Here is a 25,528-nt window from a genome sequence, read left to right on the forward strand (position 1 = left end):
TTTCTTCCTTCCTTCTTTCCTTACTTTCTAAAAAAAAGATTTTATTTATTTATTTATGAGAGACAGAGAGGCAGAGGCAGACTTCCCACTGAGCAGGGAGCCTGAGACGAGACTCCATCCCAGGACCCCGGGATCACAAAGGCAGACGTTCAACCACTGAGCCACGCAGGTGCCCCTAAAAGTGTGTTTCCAGATCCATGCATTCTCACCCCCACCTCTGTATACCTGCCAACAGATGCAACTTTACCAAACCACTGATAATTAACTTGCCAAAGGTCCAAACCTTAGACAACATCTCCAGCTGGGTTGTGAAGAGCTTTCAAACCGAAAGCCTTAAGCGATTGTAGCTTATTATTTTAGGCCTGATACAGCTGTCCTGGTTTTAGCCAATAGCTAATCAAAGGCATATGTTGACTGAGAATAGGTGTGAACAAAAGTCCTTTGTGTGAAACTGACTCTTGCCAGTTGCATCCAGAGGATGATTTACTTCCGAATTACAATAATGTCGCAAATAACTGGTTTTTAAGAGTTACCAAAGTAAAGGAAACTCCACAGTGATTTCCTATGGGAGTAATTTTCCCTGTTGCAGCAAAAAACTGATGTAAACAATACATTTTATTTCTGCGGGTGATATACTTGAGGATCTAGGTCAGGAAAGTTCACATTCCTTGTATCCTTTCACAGGACAGTACCCGTTAGTCACTAAGTAGACCTTTCCTTCACTTAGAAGCTTCAGATTTAGGATGTTATACAATGAACCCATCATTGAGGTGACATATTATTTTTTCAGTTATGACAGCAAACAGAGGACGCTGATGAAAATAATTAAAGAAATTTTTCTACTGATATGAACTAGGTATTTAAGGTAGAAATAAAATTCTTTTTTCATCTCATTGCCTGAAAAGATTCTTGATCCTCTTCTCTTGATGCCTTAGAAGTCCCATTTATATGAAAGCAGATTTTTTTTAAAGTATTTTATTCAGAAAATAGGTATTAAATACTTGCAGGGGGAAATTAAAGACCCCTAAGACATTAGACCTACCTTCAAGATGCTTACAATGGGGAAGACAGACAAATCAATTATTGTGTAAAGAATAAATATAGGGCAGCCCTGTTGCCTCAGAGGTTTAGCGCTGCCTTCAGCCCAGGGCCTGATCCTGGAGACCTGGGATAGAGTTCCACATCGGGCTCCCTGCATGGAGCCTGCTTCTTCCTCTGCGGGTGTTTCTGCCTCTCTCTCTCTGTCTGTCATGAATAAATAAATAAAATTTTTTTAAAAAAAGGAATAAATATAATGATAGAAGACGCTACGGAAGCTCAGAAGAGGGATGTATAATCTGGACTTCTGGGAGGAGATGAAAAATTTAATCTTTTTTAAAGGAATTTAATTTTTTTTTATTTTTAAAGACTTTATTTATTTATTTATTTATTTATTTATTTATTTATTTATTTATTTATCTATGAGAGAGAGAGAGGGAGAGGGAAAAGCAGGCTCCTCAGTGAGCAGGAAGTCCGATGCAGGACTGGATCCCAGGACACGGAGATCATGACCTGAGCCAAAGGCACCCCAAGACTTTAATTTTTTTAGAGCAGTTTTAGGTTCACAGTAAAATTGAGAGGAAGGTTCCCATATACCCCTTGCCCCCACACATGCACCGCCTTCCCCATTAACAACATCCTCCACCTGAGAGGTACATTTCCTACAACTGATCAACCTATACTGACACATCATAATTACACGAAGTCCATAGTTTACCTTAAGTTCACTCCTAGTGTATTACACTCTATGGATTTGGACAAATGTGCAATAATGTATATCCACCACTTTTTGGTGCAAAAAAGTGATTTTATTATAGCATGGGGATAGGACCCATGGGCAGAAGGAGCTGCAGCGGGATTGTGAGGAGTGACTGATAATATACTTTAAAAATTTATTATTATTATTATTATTATTATTAAAAATCTTATTTATTCATTCATGAGAGACAGAGAGGCAGAGACATAGGCAGAAGGAGAAGCACCTGCACCCCAATGTTTCTAGCAGCAATGTCCACAACAGCCAAACTGTGCAAGGAGCCTCGGTGTCCATTGACAGATGAATGGATAAAGAAGATGTGGTCTATGTATGCAACGGAATATTCCTCAGCCATTAGAAACGACAAATACCCCCGAATAGCCAGGGGAATTTTAAAAAAGAAAACCATATCTGGGGGCATCACAATGCGAGATTTCAGGTTGTACTACAAAGCTGTGGTCATCAAGACAGTGTGGTACTGGCACAAAAACAGACACATAGATCAATGGAACAGAATAGAGAACCCAGAAGTGAACCCTGAACTTTATGGTCAACTAATATTCGATAAAGGAGGAAAGACGATCCACTGGAAGAAAGACAGTCTCTTCAATAAATGGTGCTGGGAAAATTGGACATCAACATGCAGAAGAATGAAACTAGACCACTCTCTTGCACCATACACAAAGATAAACTCAAAATGGATGAAAGATCTAAATGTGAGACAAGATTCCATCAAAATCCTAGAGGAGAACACAGGCAACACCCTTTTTGAACTTGGCCACAGTAACTTCTTGCAAGATACATCCATGAAGGCAAAAGAAACAAAAGCAAAAATGAACTATTGAGACTTCATCAAGATAAGAAGCTTTTGCACAGCAAAGGATACAGTCAACAAAACTCAAAGACAACCTACAGAATGGGAGAAGATATTTGCAAATAACATATCAGATAAAGGGCTAGTTTCCAAAATCTATAAAGAACTTATTAAACTCAACAGCAAAGAAACAAACAATCCAATCATGAAATGGGCAAAAGACATGAAGAGAAATCTCACAGAGGAAGACATAGACATGGCCAACAGGCACATGAGAAAATGCTCTGCATCACTGGCCATCAGGGAAATACAAATCAAAACCACAATGAGATACCACCTCACACCAGTGAGAATGGAGAAAATTAACAAGGCAGGAAACAACAAATGTTGGAGAGGATGCGGAGAAAAGGGAACCCTCTTACACTGTTGGTGGGAATGTGAACTGGTGCAGCCACTCTGGAAAACTGTGTGGAGGTTCCTCAAAGAGTTAAAAATAGACCTGCCCTACGACCCAGCAATTGCACTGCTGGGGATTTACCCCAAAGATTCAGATGCAATGAAACGCCGGGACACCTGCACCCCGATGTTTCTAGCAGCCATGTCCACAATAGCCAAACTGTGGAAGGAGCCTCGGTGTCCATCGAAAGATGAATGGATAAAGAAGATGTGGTTTATGTATACAATGGAATATTACTCAGCCATTAGAAAGACAAATACCCACCATTTGCTTCAACGTGGATGGAACTGGAGGGTATTATGCTGAGTGAAGTAAGTCAATAGGAGAAGGACAAACAGTGTATGTTCTCATTCATTTGGGGAATATGAATAATAGTGAAAGGGAATATAAGGGAAGGGAGAAGAAATGTGTGGGAAATATCAGAAAGGGACACAGAACATAAAGACTCCTAACTCTGGGGAATGAACTAGGGGTGGTGGAGGGGGAGGACGGCGGGGGGTGGGGGTGAATGGGTGACGGGCACTGAGGGGGGCACTTGTCGGGATGAGCACTGGGTGTTATTCTGTATGTTGGTAAATCGAACACCAATAAAAATTAATTTATTAAAAAAAAGGATGAAAAAAAAAAGAAAAAAAAAGAAACGACAAATACCCACCACTTGCTTCGATGTGGATGGAACTGGAGGGTATTATGCTGAGTGAAGTAAGTCAATCGGAGAAGGACAAACATTATATGGTCTCACTCATACGGGGAATATAAAAAATAGTGAAAGGTAATAAAGGGGAAAGGAGAGAAAATGAGTGAAAATATCAGAGAGGGTGACAGGACATGAAAGACACCTAACTCTGGGAAACGAACAAGGGGTAGTGGAAAGGAAGGTGGGCAGGGGCTTGGGGTGACTGGGTGATGGGCACTGAAGGGGGCACTTGGTGGGATAAGCACTGGGTGTTGTACTATATGTTGGCAAATTGAACTCCAATTAAAAAATATATACAGGGCAGCCCCGGTGGTGCAGCGGTTTAGCGCCGCCTGCAGCCTAGGGCGTGATCCTGGAGACCTGGGATCAAGTCCCGCATCGGGCTCCCTGCATGGTGCCTGTTTCTCCCTCTGCCTGTGTCTCTGCCTCTCTCTCTAGCTGTGTCTCTGTGAATAAATAAATTAATATATATATATATATATATATATACACACAAAAAAAAAAAAAAAGAGAGAGAGAAGCAGTCTCTCTGTGGGGAGCCTGATGTGGTACTCGATCCCAGCACCCCAGGATCAGGACCTGAGCCAAAGGCAGACACTCAACCACTGAGCCACCCAGGTGCCCCCGAATACATACTTTTTAATTAGCGGGGGTTAGGAAATAGCGGAAGTCTCTAAGGAATTTGGAAGCAAGGCCTTTAGGACCTTGAGGGGCCAGCTGCAGTTAAGATTACTTCTAGTCTTAAATAAAACATAAACATAAAGGCATAAAAGCAGCCATGGGGTCCTTATGGAGAGTCATACTCTGCATGTTTCAGGTCTCTGTCACTGGGAGGCAAGCTGCAAGGAGATTTAATTTAAGCTCCAATTTCTCTCACCTTTGTTTCCCTCCTCATTATTAAACTGCCTTAACCCAAATGACTCTTCAATTGTTACTTATTGCGTGTATAAGTCACATAGGTTGCTGTTCATGGGGAAATGATTTTAAAGGTGCTAAAAGGCATTGGTTCCAAATGTGTTCTACCTCTAAAGTCCATAGTTTAGCCCCTCCAGGAGAATCCTTGAAGTATAAATCCCCAATTAATTTTCTTGCCACCAGATTGTAAGCTTCCTAAGGCTAAGGACTAGGTCTTTTTTTTTTAATTTTTTTTGTTTTATTTATTTATGATAGGCACACAGGGAGAGAGAGAGAGGCAGAGGCACAGGCATAGGGAGAAGCAGGCTCCATACACCGGGAGCCCAACGTGAGACTCGATCCCGGGTCTCCAGGATCGCGCCCTGGGCCAAAGGCAGGCGCCAAACCGCTGCGCCACCCAGGGATCCCTAAGGACTAGGTCTTGTTGGATCACTTATTCCTAACCTCTAGCAAATGCCTGGCACATTACAGACTACCAATAAATGTTGAGTCAAGGAATGAAGACATTTTGTATTTCTATATCCTTACTCTGATAACAGCTATCGAGATATAATTCATATACCATACAATTCACCTAATTAAATTGTATAATTCAGAGGTGCTTGAGTGGCTCAGGAGGGTAAGTGTCTGCCTTCAGCTCAGGTCATGTTCTCAGGGTCCTGGGATTGAGCCCCACATTGAATCCTGCTCAGCAGGGAGGCTGCTTTCCCCCTCTCTTTCTGCCCCTCCTCCCTGCTCATGCTCTCTCTCTCTCAAATAAATACAATCTTTTAAAAATAAATTATAAATCCATTGGGACTTATGGACTTAAGGGACTTACTGGGCCCCATAAAGAGAAATAATGTACATATCACTGGAGTCCCAGAAAGAGAAAAGAGGAAGAAAGAAGCAGAAAGTGTATGTAAAGAAATAATGGCTGAGAACAATCCAAACCTGGGGAGAAATTCGGATATCCAAGATTATGAACCCAATAGGTCAACCCAAAATTTCAATCTATACCATTTTCCCCAAGACATGTTATAATTAAAACTACCTAAAATCAAAGAGAATTTTTTAAAGCAGAGAGAGAAACAAATTTTCTCTCATACAAGGCGATGAACAGATTTTTCAGCAGAGACCTTGCAGGCCAGGAGAGAATACGATGATATATTCTATATATATGTTCATTCTTCAGTTGAGAACATTTACAATGTTTGGTTTAGAAACAACTGTTCATCCAGTGGGAAGCATAAAAAACACCATCACATCAGTGTGGATTAGGGCATGGAACACAAGATAAATATATTTTGATGTGGAAAAGGGGAAACAAAAGGCAGAACATGAGTTGTCCTCTCCCCCTTTCCCTGCTCTCTTGGCTGCCCTCAAAGATGACAGACCCGGGAGAGGAGCCAGGGGCTCTCCAGGAAGAAGTGGTCCCATCAGCCTGGTGGTTTATGTAAGGCTCAAGACTACAGTCAAACACCATCTCCTAGGAGCCTGCTTGACCTCTCAGGCATTTTTTAGTTCTTCATATTCCCACCAAATACTGAATTCACATTCATTTGCACTTTTCTCGTAGTATTGCAATAGTGAGTAGAGGGAAGAGCATGGGTTTGAAATCAGAGAGTCCTGAATCCTAGTTCCGCCTTTTGGACCACGAAGAAATCACCCATTTGTGGGCCTCAGGTTTGCTTTGAAAATCAAATAAGGTAACACTAGTGAAATGTCTATGATGCTATAGAATAGCAGGGATTTAGTTCATTTGGCATTGCTTCTGAGACTATAAATATAAAATCTTAGGACATTTGCTTGAAATTTCACGAAGCAAATAATATAAAGTGAGTTGCAAAGTTCTGGGAACCCCAAAGTATCCCACCTCCTTGGCGGCATTGCATTGCTAGGTCTCCGTCTTTGATCTGCCCAAACTGGCAGATTCCATTTTGCATCACTTGCACTCCACCCTCACCTTTGCTGGTTTGGGAATGGATTGTGGCTAATTGTCAACGTCCCCAGAAAGTGCGTTAGGGGTACCCAGCTTCCTCTGAGGATGCACACACACCCTAACACGTGAATCAGCATTTTCTATTTCTTCCTTTTTCTCTCATTGCCAGTTCCTTCCTTCACCATCCATATCTCTTGTATGGCTGTCCGCTGCCAACCTCCTAGCTTCTGGAACTGAAACAGAAGCGTTGCTTTTACAGAGTCGTGGATTCTAATCCTAAAGATCTACCTAGCACCTCTCTTTCTCCATCTGTAAACGAGGTCGAAAAGTGTGCGATATACACAAATACCGAATCACCGGCTGTGCACCTGAAGCTCATGAAATGCTGTGTGTCAAGGAGAGCTCAACAAAACCAACAATCCCCCCGCCCCTTCTTATTTAGTCAATAAAGCGCCAAGAGAGGGAGGATGCTTAAAGGTGACGCCTCACTACACGAGGGAAGGCCTTACTCTTCCGGGCGGTCGTGGCTTTGCGGCGGTCGGGCCCTTTAAGGAAGGCGGCGACGCCGCGGCCAGCCCACCCGCCGTCCCGCGGGCCCGGGCCCGGGCGTGGGCGTGGGCGTGGGGGAGGGGGAGGGGGAGGCTCCCCAACCCGGAACTGACGGCTGCGCGCAGCCGGCGCCGCCAATCCGCGTCCCGGAAGGAGTGAGCTTGCGGCGCCTGAGCGAGTGAGTGAAAGCGGCGCCGCCCGCCGGCGGCTGGCGCGGCCGAAGCCGGGCGTCCCGCCTCCTCCCTTTCGGTCCCCGGAGAAAGCGGGCGAGCTTCCCGCGGCCGCGCTGCGCTTCCCGGCGCGTCTGTTCCCCGAGTAGGGCCTCCCCTCCGCCGCCGCCCGCGCGTGTCCGTGCCCGGCCGTGCGGCTGCGCCCACCCTCGCGGCAGCATCCCTGGCCCCAGCCCCTCCCGGTCGGCCCGCCGTTCCTCCGCTGCCACCGCTGCCGGCACCATGGGCAGTGAGCAGAGCTCCGAGGTCGAGAGCCGACCCAACGATCTGAACTCCTCAGGTCGGTGTCCTAACTTCCACCCTCCTCCAGCCGAGGGGGCTGCCTCCCCGCTCGCGGGCACCGGGACCGCGGACACCGACGCACAGAGGGCGCCCGCCCTGCTCGTTTTCTTGGAAAGAGCGAACAAGGCCACCGTGGGCCCTAGCCGCCCTCCCCCGATGGCAGCGAGGGCCTGAGACCGCGAGCTGAACCAGCCTGAGCGCTCGTGCCCGCGATTTACGGGAGACACGGCTGTTTCTCCCAGCTCCGCCCCCTCTTTAAAGGACGACCGGGTGAACGTCCGGCGCGGGCGCTCGGGGCGGGCCCGGGGTGGGGTGGTGTGGCTCGCGCCGCGGAGGGGCCCCAGGCAGGGCCTCTAGGGGCGCTTCCTTCCGAGAGCGGGTCTTAGACGCTCCTCTTCCGGAGGGGCGTGTGACAGGTGTGCCGTCGCTTCGGACCCTTGGAAGCCGCATTTCCCCTTGAGGTGTCTCGACTCCCTTTCTAATATCGGAGGACCCGTCAGCACCGTAGGCTCTGGGTGTTTTTCTTTATTCTTCGCGCTTACGTGGTTTTAAGGTTTCTCCCAGCGCTTGAGGTAGGAATGGGAGGATCATTGCGCCGGGAATATAGTAAGCGTTCAGTAAGTGAACCGGCTGAGGTCTATTTGAGAATCATATGCCCCCCCCTCCCTTTTTTTTTTTTTTTTTTTTTTGGTTAGCCACAAATCCTAGGACAACTGGCACTGCTCTGGATACACTGGAGTTGCTAATCCAAACGGGATTAAATGTGGAGCCTAGATATAAACTACTAGCTTCAGGTGTACGAGCTAGTGATATGATACTTGTATATATTAAGAAATTTTAGGCCCTGCTTTACAGGAGAAAGAGAGATGCTAGATAGAATTAAAATCCACGACTTTTTTTTTAAGATTTTATTTATTTATTCATGAGATACACAGAGAAAGAGGGGGCGGGGCAGGCTCCACGCAGGGAGCCTGACGCGGGACTCCATCCCGGGTCTCCAGGATCACACCCTGGGCCCAACGCAGACGCTAAACCTCTGAGCCACCCAGGGATCCCCACACAACTGTCTCTCAATACGCAGAACTGTTCTCTGCCTGGTAGGATCTGTAGTTCAGAAAAGTGGAAGCCGACAGATCTAGGGTTATTCCACCCTGAAGTGTGTCCTTCACGACTAGGTCAGACCCTCATTTGGAGGATAGATTGGCACAGCTTCTAATGGTGAGCAGCATCTCTTAGCTTTGCTACATTGTGCTATTTCCTTGGGAAACCCAGATTATCTTATCTGTTATAGAAAATACAGTAATAGTTGTCACCCTTTATTTCTTTGCCTATATGTCAGTCTAGAAGCGTATTTGAGGGGAAGAAGTGTGGCATCTTTTTAATATGCTTGCTCACCTCCTGACCCAACAGCATGAACTCGAATTAGTACTGTAGCATGCTAACCAATAGCATAGGTTAGAATTTGCGGAGTCCCCTGTGCTAAGTAGTTTCACGTGCATCCACATTTAATTCTTATAGCCCCATTTTACAGGTAAAGGTGATGGAGATTAGCTAGAACCTAGTGAAATCTGTTTTCCCCTGGGGTCTGGGGGAGAAGAAATCACTTAATTTGTAGCAGAAAAGATTTCTGGCTTGGGATTTGTGAAATATTAGGTAAATTACCAAATGAGATTAAGAGGCACTTCTTGAAGAGCAGTAAAAGCAGAGATTCTAAAAGAGTGAATGCCAAGCCCAGGAAACTCTGGCGTCCAGGAGGACTCTGTGGCATCCCTCCGTTAACCTTTGAGACATGACTACGATGAGCTTGCAAATACTACCTTCTAGAAGGTAAACCACTTTAAAGGTTTATTCTTGCCCTAACCAGAAAGATATTTGAGGAGAGGAGGATATTTTGGTCTAGGAAGTTGTTGGTAGTTGGAATCCTTCCTACCAATGCTTTACTTTCTCTCAAGGGACCTGAAATTTACCAGCTGCTAGCAGTCCCACAAATTTCTGAATTTGGCCTCAGCCTGAAAGGGACCTCTACTATTTATTTTTGCCCTTTTTCGACTAATGCCTATAACTGTAAGGGTGAGGGGTCTGTGCCTCGTATAGGGTTGAGAACCAGGATTTTTTTCCTCCCATGAGTAGGATCTATTAAAAGTACCTGGCTTGCTGTGATAAGGTGGCTAGACAGTTTGTAACCTCAGTTTCACAGGGATGGACCACATACACCAATATCCTATACATCTCCTTTTCTAGCACTGTTGACCGTGGGCAGGTAACAGCCAAATTTTGTACTCTCATTTTCTCATTGGTAAAATAGGGACAATGAAAAAAAAAAATAGGGACAATGGGGATCCCTGGGTGGCGCAGCGGTTTCGCGCCTGCCTTTGGCCCAGGGCGCAATCCTGGAAACCCGGGATCGAATCCCACGTCAGGCTCCCGGTGCATGGAGCCTGCTTCTCCCTCTGCCTATGTCTCTGCCTGCCTCTCTCTCTCTCTCTCTCTCTCTCTCTCTGTGTGTGACTATCATAAATAAATAAAAATTTGAAAGAAAAAAAAAAGGCCAGTCTTCAGTAAAAAAAAAAAAAAAATAGGGACAATGTCAGGAGAACCAAAGAAGTAAAAATTTAAAACAATCTACCTATATTTTTGTGTGTTGAACAGTAAGATATTTTTAATTACAAAAGGAATTTCATACATGTTATAGGGTATTGTAATGTTTGAGGTTTTTTTAGTCGGAAAATAGAGGTCTCCCATGATTCATTGCCACCTTTCCAGCCCGCACTGCAGGATAAGTGCAGTTAGCATTTCTTTTTGTGTAAAAATACGTGTTGTTGTTTTTTTTAAGATTTTATTTATTCATGGGAGATACACAAAGAGAAGCAGAGACACAGGCGGAGGGAGAAGCAGGCTCCATACAGGGAACCCGACATGGGACTTGATCCTGGGTCTCCAGGATCAGGCCGAAGGCCAAACGTGGCGCTAAACCGCTGAGCCACCTGGGATGCCCCTAAAAATACATTTTTAAATGAATGTACTCAAAACAGCTTTGGTGAGACAGAGGGGGCAACTAACATGGAGCTCCTGAGCAGTGTAACTTTATTTTCAGTGACCCCTTCTCCAGCGAAGCATAGAGCCAAGATGGACGATATTGTGGTTGTAGCTCCAGGCTCCCAACCCTCAAGGAACGTTAGCAACGATCCTGATGTCATCAAGTTGCAAGAGATTCCAACCTTCCAGCCGCTTTTGAAAGGTAAGAACTTGGCATTTTGTCTTATCTGGACCTGCCAGAAATGTTTGTGTAGCCACACTAATCTTCCCAGAGAGCTATGTGCCTTCCTCATCTCCTTTAGGTCTTTGCTTAAATAGCATCTTCTTGGTGAAGCCTTTGGCTGCCCTGTTTAGAATTGCAACCCTTTTTGCTGTTTTTCCCTGTAATAGTTAATCACCGTTGATCTGCTGCATAGTTTACTTATTTGTTTACAGTCTGTGTTCTCTGTTAGAATGTGGGCTCTGTGATGGTAGGAACTTTCTGTGTTTTGTGCACTGTCGAATCATAGCACCTGAAATAGAGCATAGTATAAAGTAGGTCCTGAGTAACTGCATGAATGAATGATGTTGGAGTTGGCCTTTACCTGTATATTTATACGAAAAGACTTTTCACTGTTATTTGTGGTCTGAACTATGGGTTCACTAGTTCAGATCCATAAAATGTCTATAATCATAGATAAACTTAGAATTAATTCTGACAACTATTTTGTATGAGAGTGGAGGGTATATATGAGAGGATTAGCATATATTGATCAGTGTATACTGAGATTAGAGTTACCTTTTTCTATTTTTACTTTTTAAAGATTTATTATAGAGAGAGCACACACATGTGAGCATGTGCAAGCAGGGGAGGGGCAGGGGAAGAGGGAGATAAGTAGATTCCCTGAGGAGTGAGGAGCCAGACAAGGGGCTTGATCCCAGGACCCCTGGATCATGACCTGAGCCAAAATCAAGAGTCAAATGCTCAACCGACTGAGCCACCCAGGCACCCCAGAGTTACCTTTTAATATGAATTGTATTATTCATTTGATAATTTTTAATTATCAAATTTTATCAAAAGCGGTAAATGATAACTTCATTACATATTTTTATGTTACATGTTTTCGTTAATAAATTTATCTTATGTTGTTGTCATATCCATTAAAGAAGTAGTGGCAATGACTTTGTGTTAACTAAATGGGGTTTCTATTATAAGAATCCCTCTTTTTGTCTCTTTTCCTCCAGAAGATTAGGAAATAGAAATGAACATAAGGCCCTGGTTTACATAACCTGGTACAACATAGTATAAAACTTCTTGCGTTTATACAGCTATTTGTATTGGAAGGTACCCTCCTCCACACACATACAAACACATGTCATCCCTTTAATCCTTACATAGTTAAATATGTTTGAATGATTTGTGTCAGATCAGGCACCTCACAAGTGGAGAGGTTGAACTTGAACCTTCTTCAGTCATGTCAAATACTAGTTACACTATTCGACACTGTACCTAAAAAAACAAAAATAAAACAGAGTCCTATATCGTCTCATTCTGCCCCACACTTCGTCTGCTTTCCAGGTGAGGAAATAAAAGATTTCAGTCTTTTCCCAGAGGCCTCAGTGTTCGACTTTGCAAACCGCTTTGGTTCTTATGTGAAAAAACACATTACATCTTGTTGCAAGTCTTAATAGTTTTCATTATTTTGAGGGATGACATGATTCTCCAAAAAAGCCAGTATTAATGAAATTTCCATCTCCACATGTCCCTGTACAATCAGATTAGAAGACAGCCAGATTTAATGAATCTGTAGAAACTTAGAGGTGGACACTTGTGTTTTGTGCTCCAGCCCTCCCAGACATGCATGTAGTACTGCCCAGATTTGTAGTGTCACGCCTCTGCTTCCTGTTAGCTATGTCCTCCCATAGATCCTTCTAGTCCTGGGTGAGGCCTGATGTGACCAGCATTTGTCCTCACTTTAGGCAGACGAAAAACAAGCAAGAACAAAAAACAATAACTCCCAGCATTTTGAGATATATTTAATAATTTCCTGGAATGTTTCTTTTCTAAGCATTCGAAATAATTCTTATTTTATGGCAGTGGATTGACTAGTAGAGAAAGTATCGAGGAGAAGCCTTGGAAACCAACCTCAGATTGATTGATTTTAATTTTTTAAATTTTTATTTATTTTTAAAGATTTTATTTATTTATTCATGAGAGATAGAGGCAGAGACAAAGGCAGAGGGAGAAGCAGGCTCCATGCAGGGAGCCCCATGTGGGACTTGATCCCAGGGTCTCTAGGACCAGATCCCCGCACCCCCCCACCCCCACAAGGCTGCGCTAAACCACTGGGCCCCTGGGGTTGTCCCCAATCTCAGATTTAAAATCATCATTGGGAACTCTAGAAGTGAATGACTACAGTGCAGTTGGACTTGGTTGCATTGATACCTGGATTTAAATTGGGACTTAGCTACCCACTGGTCGTGTAGCCCTGACTTTGTTTTTCACCTCTTTGGACCTTGGTTGTTGAGAACATTGAGAATAGATGTGAGAGAGAGGAAGACTGCTGAGGGGCAGGTTGCAGTTAAGAGGTGATTTGGGATTTGGCTAAAAATGGTGGAGAAATTAGTTGATAAGGGTGGCATGAAAATAGAAATGGCAACAGTGGCAGGAGCCAGACTGCAGGGAACAAAAAAAAAAAAAAAGCCAGGAATCATTTAAGTGAGTGCTTGTGTTTCACTGGTGAAAGAGGAAACCTCTTAGTGATTAGAAGGCAGAGGGGACAGTTGGGTGGAAATAATAAATATAATTATGATAATAGTAGGATCTAACCCCTCCCCTCCCTCCTGTACCTCGGCATGATGTTGTTATTCTTCCCGTTTGATAGATTAAAACATTAAGGTCCACAGAGCAGAATTCATTATCTCGAATCCCATGGCTCTAAGTGATAGCCCCTCTAAAGATGGCATCAGGACATGGAGTTTTTAACTGTTTTGTTTTGCACGTGGAATAAGACTGTTTCCAAGTCTAGCAAAGCCAATTATAAAGATCACTAGGCTAAAAAAGAAAATAGGGTGATGAGTGTAAGGTTGTTTGGATTTTTAGGTGCAGCATTTGTTGTAAAGCCTCCTGCTTTGACATTGTTCTGCCTGGTAATTTAAAGGCCTGCCGTCTGCCTGCTGGGCTGCTGGAGGGGCCACTCATCCCTGCTGCCTTTATACTCTAATCTCTTTTTTTCACCCTTTACTGCTTTCAAGATGAGGCTATTTCTCAAAGTAGTAAAAAGGCCACACAGTGAGGGCTGTACCCCCCAGGTTTGATTTCAGAAAGCTTTTTATTCAAGTTAATGACAGTTTATTCTTTCAAAACAATATATTCAAGTATTACAGAGTTCACTATTGTTCCATAACGTCATGTGATGTAGTGCTAATGCTGGTGGGTGATCTGCAGATCCCAGTAGCTGGGTGAGTTTGGGGCTATTCGTATGACTGAGGTAATGTTTGCATTTTTAATAAGCAAGCAGATTCTTTCCTTGGTCTTAACCCTTTTGGATAAATACCAGAGTATAATTTGTGCTCTAGTATACTGGTGCCAAATATCTGTTCCTCTTTTTATTTAAACCAAAAGAATTTCTATTTTTCATAGCAATCTCTGAATTAGCAATTATTTTGAAGTCTAAAGTATTTGCTATAAAATGAAAAATTAAAAAATTATAAGTAGTAATAAATGGCCACAACAGAACACAAAAGCAAAATGTAGATTTGATGCAAATTAGATTCCTGGGGTTAAACAAGCCCTATAAATCTCTTACTTGAAATTCAGCCTCTTATGTTTTTTAGTGAATTGCATGATTTTATGTCAGTCTATAGAAATGAAATATTCATAAGAGAAATGAAAAATTGATATTTTATATGTAAAAGTTATAGAATTATCAGGAGTTCATCATCCTGATGATGAATATATGCATACACACCCCCACACACACAGAGGCATGTATGCGCACATATGACCTTCTTTACAACTTATGATTCTTTACTGACTCTGGATATAAGGTAAGATTGTCCTGCTGCCTAAGGAGGAGACTGTCCTTGTTACCAGAAAAGAAAGTCAAACATATACAGTATAGATGCTTAAGTGATACTAAGCAGCTTTGTTGGGAGTTTTTTTGGTTGTTGAGAACATGATGTATGTGTAGTAGATTTTGACAGTGAAAAGAAAAAAGCCTGGGGCCCTTCTTGGTGGAACAGAATCTCATGAAATAGCAGTGAAGGCTCCCAAATCATATGGAACATTGAGAATTAATGCATGAGGCTGGAGCTGGGAAGGAATGAATCAATGGAAAAGGGTGGTGAGGAGAACATGAGGGAGCTGCGTTTCAAATGACCAGTTTATTCACATCTTTCTCACCCATTCATCTTTTAGCCAGACAGATAAAGGTGGAGAGTCTTTGCGTTCATCAGATGCCTGTCTCTGCCAGCTGTCAGACTTTATCTCTGTTTTGGAAATAGGATGCCAAAGGAGAGGATGGGAGAATGGATTTTCGAGCTTGGTCTTCTCTGAATGGCATAAAGGTGACCTCTAAGGCCAGGGTTGATCCTGAGAGTCAATTTTACCCCAAATACTATATTTGAAAAGTTGATGATGTGTTCCCAATTACCTTCTAGATGATTTGTCTATCTAATACCTCTTCAGTTAACCTTTTAAACATGGCTGTTAGCCAGAAGAGCTGAAGTACTAGGCGAGTGATCCCTTAAATCAGTTGAGAAGGCAGAGCCATTTTGCAAGAGCAGCCTGACTTTTTTCCTCATTTCACTATGCATCTGTGCATGTATCCATACTTGTTTCTTTCCATCAGATCTGAGAGCGAGTATGTCAGTACCTTTCTCCGAAACTTAATGCCTTTTCATTTTTTTCTCCATTTGCTGAGACTTTGCTTCTGTACTTTCTTTGAATTTAGCATCTAGCTTAGTAAACCTCTTTCCTCTTGTGCCAATTTACAGTTCTTCCCATCTTTTTTTTTTTTTAAATTTATTTATTGAGAGAGTAAGTGAGCACGTGAGTGAGCGGGGGTTGGGGGCAGAGGCAGAGGGAGAGAGATAATCTCAAGTGGACTCCAATCTGGAGCACCACGCAGAGCTCTCTCAGGACCCTGAGATCATAGCCAGAGCTGAAATCAAGAGTTGGATGCTCAACGGACTGACCTACCCAGGCTCCACATAGATTTTTCCCATCTTTTAAATGGAAGAGACAAAAATACCTTCTTTTGACTCCATTTCCTCTCTTGCTACCATGCTTTCTCTTATCTCTGCTGCCAGATTTACTGACTACATGGCCACTACATGCTGTCACCACATCCTTTCTACCTCTTCCATTCTTGAGGTTCTATGGTCTGGCTCTCACATATACTTCATTAACATTTAATTTGGAAGGTTATTTTGAAGTCGTCTCTTTTCATGCCTAAAGTTTTTCTCAGTCCCCATTCTTTTCCATTTTTAAGTTTCCATCCCACTTAAACTTGCAGCTTTATGATCCACCCCCCACATTGTGTTTTATTTTTTTGGTCTCATGGCCTAATGCTTTTTTGAAGAATTGAGGTCTTAAGAGTTTTATTTTAGAATATAGACATCTAGATGATTCTAAGCCTTCATCATCAGCTTCAGCTTTTTTTAAAAAGATTTTATGTATTTAAAAAAATAAAAGATTTTATGTATTTATTAGAGAGATTGAGAGCAAGCAGAGGGAGGAACAGAGGGAGAGAACAAGCAGACTTTGTGCTGAGCACACAGTCCAATGTGAGGCTCTCCATCTCAAGACCCTGAGATTCTGACCTGAGCCAAAAATCAAGAGCCAGACACTTAACCAACTGAGCCACCCAGGCGCCCCTCAGCTGCAAACTTCTTGTCCATTTCTCCCAACTGGTCAATACAACCAAGTGTTGTATTTTTAATTCAGCATGCCCCATCTTCCACCTATGTATGTATTGGTTCATTTATTCAACAAGCATTTATAGGACCTTATTTTATTAGGTGAATGAGACACATTCGTGTACACTTAAAAAGAATGTGTTCAGTTGTTGGGTATAATGTTGATTTTTTTTTTTTTAAGATTTATTTATTCATGATCGAGAGAGGCAGAGACACAAGCAGGCTCCATGCGGGGAGCCTGAAGCGGGTCTTGATCCCAGGATTCCAGAATCTCGCCCTGGGCCAAAGGCAAGCGCTAAACCACTGAGCCACCCAGGGATCCCCTATTGTCGGGTATAATGTTTTACATCAAGGTGTGATTGATAGTATTTAATTAGTTCTACCACTTAAAGGTGTTAAAATCTCCAGCTGTGTTATGTTTGTCTATGCCTTTTGTATTTTGGAGAGCTTGTTATTAGGCATTCACACACTGATGTTTATTATATTGACCCTTTTATTATTATGAAATTGTCCTTCTATCTGTGGCATTATCTCCTATCTTGAAGTCTGTTTTGTCTTATGTTAATATATTTTCTCATACTTATTGTCTGCATAGTATGTATCTTTTTCCATTCTTTTATTTATGTATATTTTTATCTATTGTGTCTTTAAAGTGCATCTCTTGTAGACAGCATTTGGTTGAGTCTTCTGTACCTATGCTGGCAGTCTGTCTTTTAATTGGGGGTATAAATTGATATAGTTGGATTTAGGTCTACCATTTGGTTTTTGTTTTCTATTTGTGTGGTCTGCTTTTGGTTTCTCCCTTTTGCTGACTTTTTGGATCAACTGGATTTTTTTAGTATTCCATTTTAATTCCTCTATTAGCTTCTTTAGTTGTATTTTTTTGCATTTTTTTTTTTAGTGGTTGCTCTAGCGATTGTAATACACATTTTTTTTTTGATTTTATTTTTAAGTGATCTCTCCACCCAGTGTGGGGCTTGAGCTCCCAACACCAAGATCAAGGGTCACATGCTCTATCAACTGAGCCAGTCAGGTGCCCCATTATACACATCTTTAACACCATAGTCCACATAGAGTTAATATTGTGCCACTTTGCATGAAGTGTAAGACCCTTTCAGTGATGTGGTTCCATTTACCCCACTTCTCTGTGCTATAGTTGTCATATTAGTGCATCTCCATATGCTAGGAATCCCATATATAAATTAGTAAATTATATTTATATATAAATTAAATATAGACAAAATTTGTTATTGTAGTATGTAAAATAATTGTATATATTTGACAATAATATATTTTAAACACATACCTTTTTATACAATCACATATCTTTTAAAGAAATTAAAAACTATGTATGTAATGATATGTCTCCCCATATTTACCATTTCCAGAATTCTTTTTTTTTTCCATTTCCAGAATTTTTAGTCCCTTTCTGTAGATTCAGGTTTCTCTTTGATGTCACTTATTTTAGTCTAAAGACCTTCTTGTAGCATTTCTTATAGTGCAGATCACCTGGAAACAAATTTTATTTTTATTTATGTAAAGATAAATTTCTGCTCAGTTTTTGCCCAGTTTGATTATAAAATTTTTCCCCCTTTTTTTGGGTAAGTTTTTGAGGAGATACTGGGACTCTGTGAAGTCTCATTTCTCAACACACTTTCTCCTTCACTGGTTATAATATCCATTGCTGTTTCTTATTTGGGTTAATTATACAGAGACAGTTGCCAAATAGTGATTTTTTTCTACCTTTATCATTCCTTCTACATTTAGTAGTTTGCATTCTGCCATCAGGAAGAACTTTATTGTCTCTCCATTTATTTATTCATGTACTTATTTAAGTCTATGTGGAATGGAGAATTCTTGTTTTATTCGATTAGTTATAATCTGTGACAATCACTATTTTTAATCTCAAAATGCTCCAAATTTAGGGGTGCCTGGCTGGCTTAGTCAATGGTGTGAGCAACTCTTGGTCCTGGGGTTGTGGGTTCGAGTCTCTGTTGGGTGTAAAGATTACTTAAAAATATAAAATCTTAAAAAAATGCTCCAAATTTATCCAGTTGGAACATTGTTAGTGTAGCTCACTGTGTCCTTTTGACAAATTGTCATTATTATTTGAACATGTTTTTATTTTCTGGCACAAATAATGTTTCAGACTTTTCTTGCTCTTCCTTGGCCCCAGCCTTAGAATCAGACATTTCGGGGATCCCTGGGTGGCGCAGCGGTTTGGCGCCTGCCTTTGGCCCAGAGCGCGATCCTGGAGACCCAGGATCGAATCCCACGTCGGGCTCCCAGTGCATGGAGCCTGCTTCTCCCTCTGCCTATGTCTCTGTCTCTCTCTCTGTGTGACTATCATAAATAAATAAAAAATTAAAAAAAAAAAGAATCAGGCATTTCTCCAGGAGCCCTGGTTATTATAGTGGAGAGTAGTATTTAAAACCAGTCTAAGGCATTCTCAGTGGATTCAGCAAGGAAATATATGTATGTGTATATACATAATACACACATGTATTTTTTATTTATATATATTGAAAATGCTAAGTTAACAATAATGTGTTCCAAGTTAATGATCTGTAGGTTTATAGTCTTTATCAAATACTTTGGCTATTATTTCTTCAAGTATTTTTTTTGCCCCCACTCCTTCTTTTTGTGGGACTGCATTTTCTATGTTAAACCACTTGACGTTTCATAGGTCTGATCACTGGTGAACCTTTCTTTCTTTCCTTTTTTTTTTTTTTTTTGGTCTCTTTCCTTTCTGTACTTATTTTGGATAATTTTATTGCTGTGTTTCTAGGTTTAGTGATCTTTTTTTTTTTCTGTCTTGTCTATACTGTTCTTAATTCCATCCAATGAATTTTAAATTACAGATCATTGTATTTTTCAACTTTAGATGTACCTACCCGCCTTTTAAAAAAGTCTTAATTTCCTTGCTTATGCTTTCCTCTACTTATTGAACATGAAGAGTGTGTTTATAATAATATTTTAACTGCTAGTCCATCATTTCTGGATCTCTTTTTTATTGAATGAAGTTTCTCTGTATCACAGGTCACATTTTCCTACTTCTTTGCATGCCTGGAAATTTTTTTTATTGTGCCAACTATTTGATATTTTGTGTTTCTGGGTGCTAGAGTTTGCTTTATTCCTTTAAAGTATTTTGGACTTTATTCTGCATAAAGTTACTTGTAATCAGCTTAATTCTTTTTGACTTGCCTTTATGTTTTGTCAGGGCTTATCCAGAGAAGTCTTTAGTCACATTTAACTGAGCCTCACTACTAAGGCAGTACCCTTCTGAGTACTTTACCTGTTGCCCACATATTATGAAGTCTTCACCCTGGCAGATAGGAATATGAAATGTTCTTTACGTGAATTTCAGAAGTTGTTTGGCCTCCTGCTTTCCTGTAGTTCTTTCTCCAGCCGGAGGAATTTTACCTCATACATTCACAGCTTAGAGTGCAGCCAGAGATCGAGGGTACCCTCTGCAGTTCTTGAATACTCTTTTATTGAGCTCTCTCCTTTCTTAGATTCTGTTGCATAAACTCTGATCCCTTAGTCTCTCCAAACTCCACATTCTCTCTCTTGAATGCAGAGTCCAGTGGGCTCTTTATGGATATCCCACCCTGGTCTGCATCCTGGAGACTGCTTTTGAGTAATAGTCTGGAGAAATGATAGGACTCCCTTGTTTTCCTTCTCAGGGATCAAAGCCCTACACTGCCTGTGATACAGCATCTGAAAAGAATGTATCATATATTTGGTCTGGTTTCTAGTTGTTTATGATGAGAAGGCATAATAGCAGTTATGTTTATGATGAGAAGGCACAATAGCAGTTAATCCTTCATGAGTAGAAGCAGAAATCCTCAAAAAAAAGTGCTTTGTAGTCTTTATTTTTTCTCCATCACCACTTCTGTTTTACTTAAGCACTTCATGCCAACAGCTTTTGATTACTACATTGGTCATTCGTTTCTGTAGTCTACAGTTGACTCTTGAACAGTGTAAGTGTCAGAGGCAAAATCGATGTATAACTTTTGATTTTTCCACCCCCAAAATGTAACTACTAATAATGTTCTGCTTTTTTTCCTCCTAATAATGTTGTTGACCAGAAGCCTCACCAAAAACATAAACTGCCAACTAACACGTATTTTTGTTATATATATTATATGCCGTATTCTTATAAAAAAAAAAAGTAAGCTAGGGAACCCTGGGTGGTGCAGCGGTTTGGCGCCTGCCTTTGGCCCAGGGCGCGATCCTGGAGACCCGGGATCGGATCCCACATCGGGCTCCCAGTGCATGGAGGCTGCTTCTCCCTCTGCCTGTGTCTCTGCCCCTCTCTCTCTCTCTGTGACTATCATAAATAAATAATAAATAAATAAATAATAATAATAATAAAAAAGAAAAATAAAAAAAGTAAGCTAGAGAAAAAATGTAATTAAGAAATTCATAGGGAAGAGAAAATATATTTACAGTACTGTGTTTATTGGAGAAAAAAAAATCCAAATCTAAAGTAGACCTGCACAGTTCACACTTGTGTTGTCCAAGGGTTGACTGTAGTGATAAACACCTGCCAGGTGTTTGGCAGTGTTCCATATAGTAGAGCTTTCGAAGAATATAAGACACAGTTGCTGCCCTTCAGGAGCTTAGAGTTTTAGTTTTGTGAGTAATTTAGATAGATAAGTAATTTACAATAATATACTCTGAGTAATAGTGGCCACATGCCCAAAAGATTAGACATGCATGAAAAAGAGAATCATTAACTTGCTCTGGGAATTTGGGGCAGGCTTCACAGAGGAAGTAATACTTGAGTTGGGCTTGAGGGATGTGGATTCATGGCTTAAAGGATCTTCCATATAAACCAAAAGTTATAATTAGAAGATGCCAAAACAATTCTTGACCAAAATTATATCTGGGATGTGCTGCTTTGATTTTCTTTTATTACTCCGGATACCCACATATATGCAGGTTACATTCTAATTTTAATTTTAAGCCATATTAGACATTAACTTCATGGAATAATTACCTATTACTTTATATACTGTTATTCTTTTTGTTTTTTTAACTTTTAATTTGTGTTATATTATGAATTTAAACAAGGTATACTATAGGTGGTTTACTTTAGCTAGTACCCAAGGATTTATCTTTCTAAGCAATGTCATTTCCTGGATAAGCTAGCTGATTATTCCTGGAATATGACAATAAAAACAGATGTGTGTATTTCTTTTTTTAGGATTTTATTTATTTGAGATAGAGAGTGAGAGAAAGCTCAAGCAGAGGCCAGAGTGAGAGGGAGCAGCAGACTCCCCACTGAGTAGGGAGCCTGATGTTCAATCCCAAGATCCGGGATCATGACCTGAGCCGGAGGCAGACGCTTTAACTGACTAAGCCACCCAGGCACCCCAGATGTATGTATTTCTTCTTAAGGCTCTGGTTTGTCGGTAGTTTTTGCTAAGTGACAGCCTGGAAACATTCCAAAGTTGAATAATGTAAAATTCTGTTAGCCATCTCCCGATTTTTCTACTTTTCAAAAAATCACATATAAAAATTCTTTTACGTTTAAGCATTAGCATTTGATGGAATGCCAAGGTTTAAAGGTGTTCCCAGAATTTAAAAAAATTCCATTCCCCCCACTCCCTACCCCAGTTTTAACTGATTACAGGAAAGATTAGTTTTTCTATTCTGGGCAAAAGTGAAAGTCATACACTCTTTTTAGAACCAGATGTTATATTTATTTATTCATTTAACCAAATTCATTGACCTGTTGCTGTTTATCAGATATTTTTAGGCTAGAGATACAAAAACAAAAAAAAAAATTATTTCTTCCTATGAAGAGCTGACAGTCTAGTGTGGGAAACTATATCCTTAATTGTGATTCGATACGGTAAGTGCTTATAAAGAATAAAGCTTTAGGGCATCCAAAGAGTAGAATAACTTATTCTGAGAGGCAGGAATGCTTGACTAGAACAACTTAGAAGAATTTATATTTGTGTTCCTGATAGTAATTACTTCCAAAGCTCTATTACGCATAAAAAAGCCACATGAAGAAACTTTTTAAAAAGTGCTGATTTTTAAGGCCCCAAACTTAGAAAATGTTAAAGTAGCATTCCAGGTGATTCACTTTGGAAAACACTGATCTTAGCACTTGATCTTAGCCAAAAGGCGGCAAAGCTATGAGCTAGATGTTTTAGAATTTAAATACTGCTTGAGATCACAGAAGTGTTAGATCATTCAACTAAATGATTTTAGATATTTTTTAAGAGATGTTATCAAGAGTATTTTGGAATATGTCATTAGGTTTTTACTAATTTTAGATGAACTCCAGTGTTAAAACTGATTCACATTTAATGCCTGTACATTAAATTTTGGACTCATTGAGAATTCACTACTTGTAGAATTTAAAAGTCACTGGGTTTTGGTAATGTTTAAATATTTTCTTCCCATGAAAATTTCAGTTTCACAGAAAACCAATGAAATGCAAAGTATTATTTTAAAGAATGAATTTGGATAGATAATTATTTGCCTCATATGAGCTAATGAAAATCATTAACAGAAGATTCTAACACATTTCTAAGTGTGTTTACCCACAGAAAGTGTTAGTAAGCAAATACATATAAACAAAAATGGGGTTTTGAGTTGCAAGATTTTTGGAACAGCATATCATAATTGGGCATTGGTTCTTCATTTCTCCTTTTTAACTAAGGACTTTTCTCTAACTTAGAGTTAAAATATTAGTATTTTTTATTTCAATAAATCTTATACTAATATTAATGTTTACCAGCCTCAAGGGAAGGAAAAAGAAAGATCCTGCTGAGAGTAAACAGCTATATAGGCCAAAGAGACATTAAAACATACTTTAATGCTAATAAATATCATAGTTCATTTTCATTTTTTGCCATTTTTATCATGAGATGGCCTCCCTTTAATACTATGGAATTCAAAGTAGTCTGTTTTTTTTTTTGAAGTAGTCTGTTTTTAACAACACTTTCGCCACTAGATGTCACTAGACTGTAACAGTTAGTAAGCTGCTTGAAAATGCTACAACCTGTGGCAATATTTGCAAAGGCCTTTGCTTAATTAAATTTACTCTGTGGCATCTGGATTTCTTATAAAACCAGGTCACAGCTTGCTTCAAACACAAGCTAGTTGGAAACTATGTTAAACTTTGTGACACATGAGTAATCTGTAATTAGTTATTTTGGTGTTCATCAAGACAGCAAAGGAAAAAAATTATTGCTATAGGAAACTTTTAGTGGCCTTAATATTTTTGGAGAGGAAACTCTATTTTTAGTCTATCACCATACTCAAATATTTATTACACCAAAAATTTCTCAAGAGCTGGAATTATGTTTTAATCATCTCTAACTTCTCAGGGTCTAGCACACAAGGCTTGGCACTTGATAGGTATTCAGTAAATGTTAGTAAGCATTAAGGTAGTATATAGTATATGTCATAAAGGAAATAAGCTGTGAGTCCTCTATCTCAAAAAATCTCGTTTGAGAGACAAGAATCTACAAAAAACATGGACCTAGAGCTCAGGATAGTGTGTATGTGCCAAATGAGTACTACAGGCAATAAATTCTATGGGATTTCAGAGGATCAGTAGCTCTTGGGGCAATAATTAGAGGTGTCCTCATGAAAGCCTACTTAGAGGTGAAAAGGGAAGGCCTGTACAAGTGAAGGAAGTAATGAGCCAAGGTTTAAGGATAGAAAAATGTGGGCAGTAGAGATTCAGAAAGGTCCTAGGTTTAAGGACTCTGAATTTAAGGCTTATACTTGGACTTATTATTTTTTAGGGGGCAAGGGACATTAAAGGATATTGGGGTGGGTGAATAATAATAGTGTGTTTTATAATGCTTTGTAATTTACAAAGCACTAACACTTGAAGGGTGAATTAAAAATTACTCTTTAATTTTAGAATGCTTCTGCTCTAAAGTTTATTAAAAATACTTTTTTTTTAAGATTGTACTTATTTATTCATGAGAGAGACAGAGAGAGTCAGAGACGTAGGCAGAGGGAAAAGCAGGCTCTTCAACAGGGAGCCCAAAGTGGGACTCGATCCTCGGACCCCAGGATCATGCCCTGAGCCAAAGGCAGACAGTCAACTGCTAAGCCACCCAGGCATCCCCAAAATATTTATATTTAATATAAATAATACAGATAGAGGGCTTAGCATAATGCCTGGCACTTAGTAAACCTGCAATAAATTATTCTTGATATTAGATTATTAAATCAGTAAAAAAATATTGTGGACATTCTGCAAAACACCTGACTCCTGTTTTTTTATAATAGTTAAAATCATGGAAGATAAGGAATGACTGAAGAATTGTCATAGATTGGAGGAAATTAAGGAAACATGCAATGTGGAGTCCTGAATTGGATCTTAGAATAGAAAGGGACATTCATGGAAAAACATGGTAACTTATGATAAGGTGTATAGTTTAGTTGATTGTATTGTACTAATGTAAATTTCCTGGTTTTGATAATTGTACTGATGTTAAGTACTATGTTAATATTAGGGGAAGCTGCTGAAGGGCATATAGGAATTCTAGATTTTATGCAACTTTTCTTAAATTATTTTAAGATTGAAAAGTTTAGGGGCGCCTGGCAAGGCTGTCAGGGCATGCGACTCTTGATCCCTGGGTTGTGAGTTCAAGACCCATGTTGAGGGTACAGATTACTTAAAAATAGTCTTTAAAACAAAGTTTAAAAATATAATGTCATCTTAGAAAATATTGCAATTCCATATTTGGGATAAGTTTTCTACTGAGAGGTTCAGATGTTAGAAAAGTTTTAGAATCTCCTACACTGTTTAACTTTTAGGATAGACATCTACCAGGACAGTTTAGGGCAACAATGAGTTCCCTTGAAAACAGGGAAGTAGAATTTCTGAGGACCCTGGATTTTAACACTTCTCTCTATATTTTAGGTAATAGAAAAATTTACCCAGTG

The 25,528-nt window shown here is 40.3% G+C and overlaps 1 protein-coding gene across 6 annotated transcripts in view; it reads left to right on the forward strand.

Annotated features, from left to right (window-relative positions):
• Window positions 1-7,251: 7,251 nt before the first annotated feature.
• BORCS5 (BLOC-1 related complex subunit 5) overlaps window positions 7,252-25,528 on the forward strand; it is a 94,470-nt gene continuing 76,193 nt past the window's right edge. Inside the window, exons 1-2 of one of the 6 annotated variants that reach the window (XM_055336699.1) lie at window positions 7,252-7,326; window positions 10,755-10,898. In XM_055336699.1, the coding sequence (XP_055192674.1) occupies window position 7,326; window positions 10,755-10,898 (145 nt within the window). In that variant the 5' untranslated portion in view covers window positions 7,252-7,325. Of the gene's footprint in view, window positions 7,327-7,377; window positions 7,659-7,694; window positions 8,233-8,394; window positions 9,488-10,754; window positions 10,899-25,528 lie in introns of those variants that run through there. The other 5 variants (XM_055336703.1, XM_055336698.1, XM_055336702.1 and 2 more) reach the window with 5 other exon arrangements.

This window comes from Nyctereutes procyonoides, unplaced genomic scaffold (assembly GCF_905146905.1).
Source record: "Nyctereutes procyonoides isolate TBG_1078 unplaced genomic scaffold, NYPRO_anot_genome, whole genome shotgun sequence".
NCBI lineage: Eukaryota > Metazoa > Chordata > Mammalia > Carnivora > Canidae > Nyctereutes > Nyctereutes procyonoides.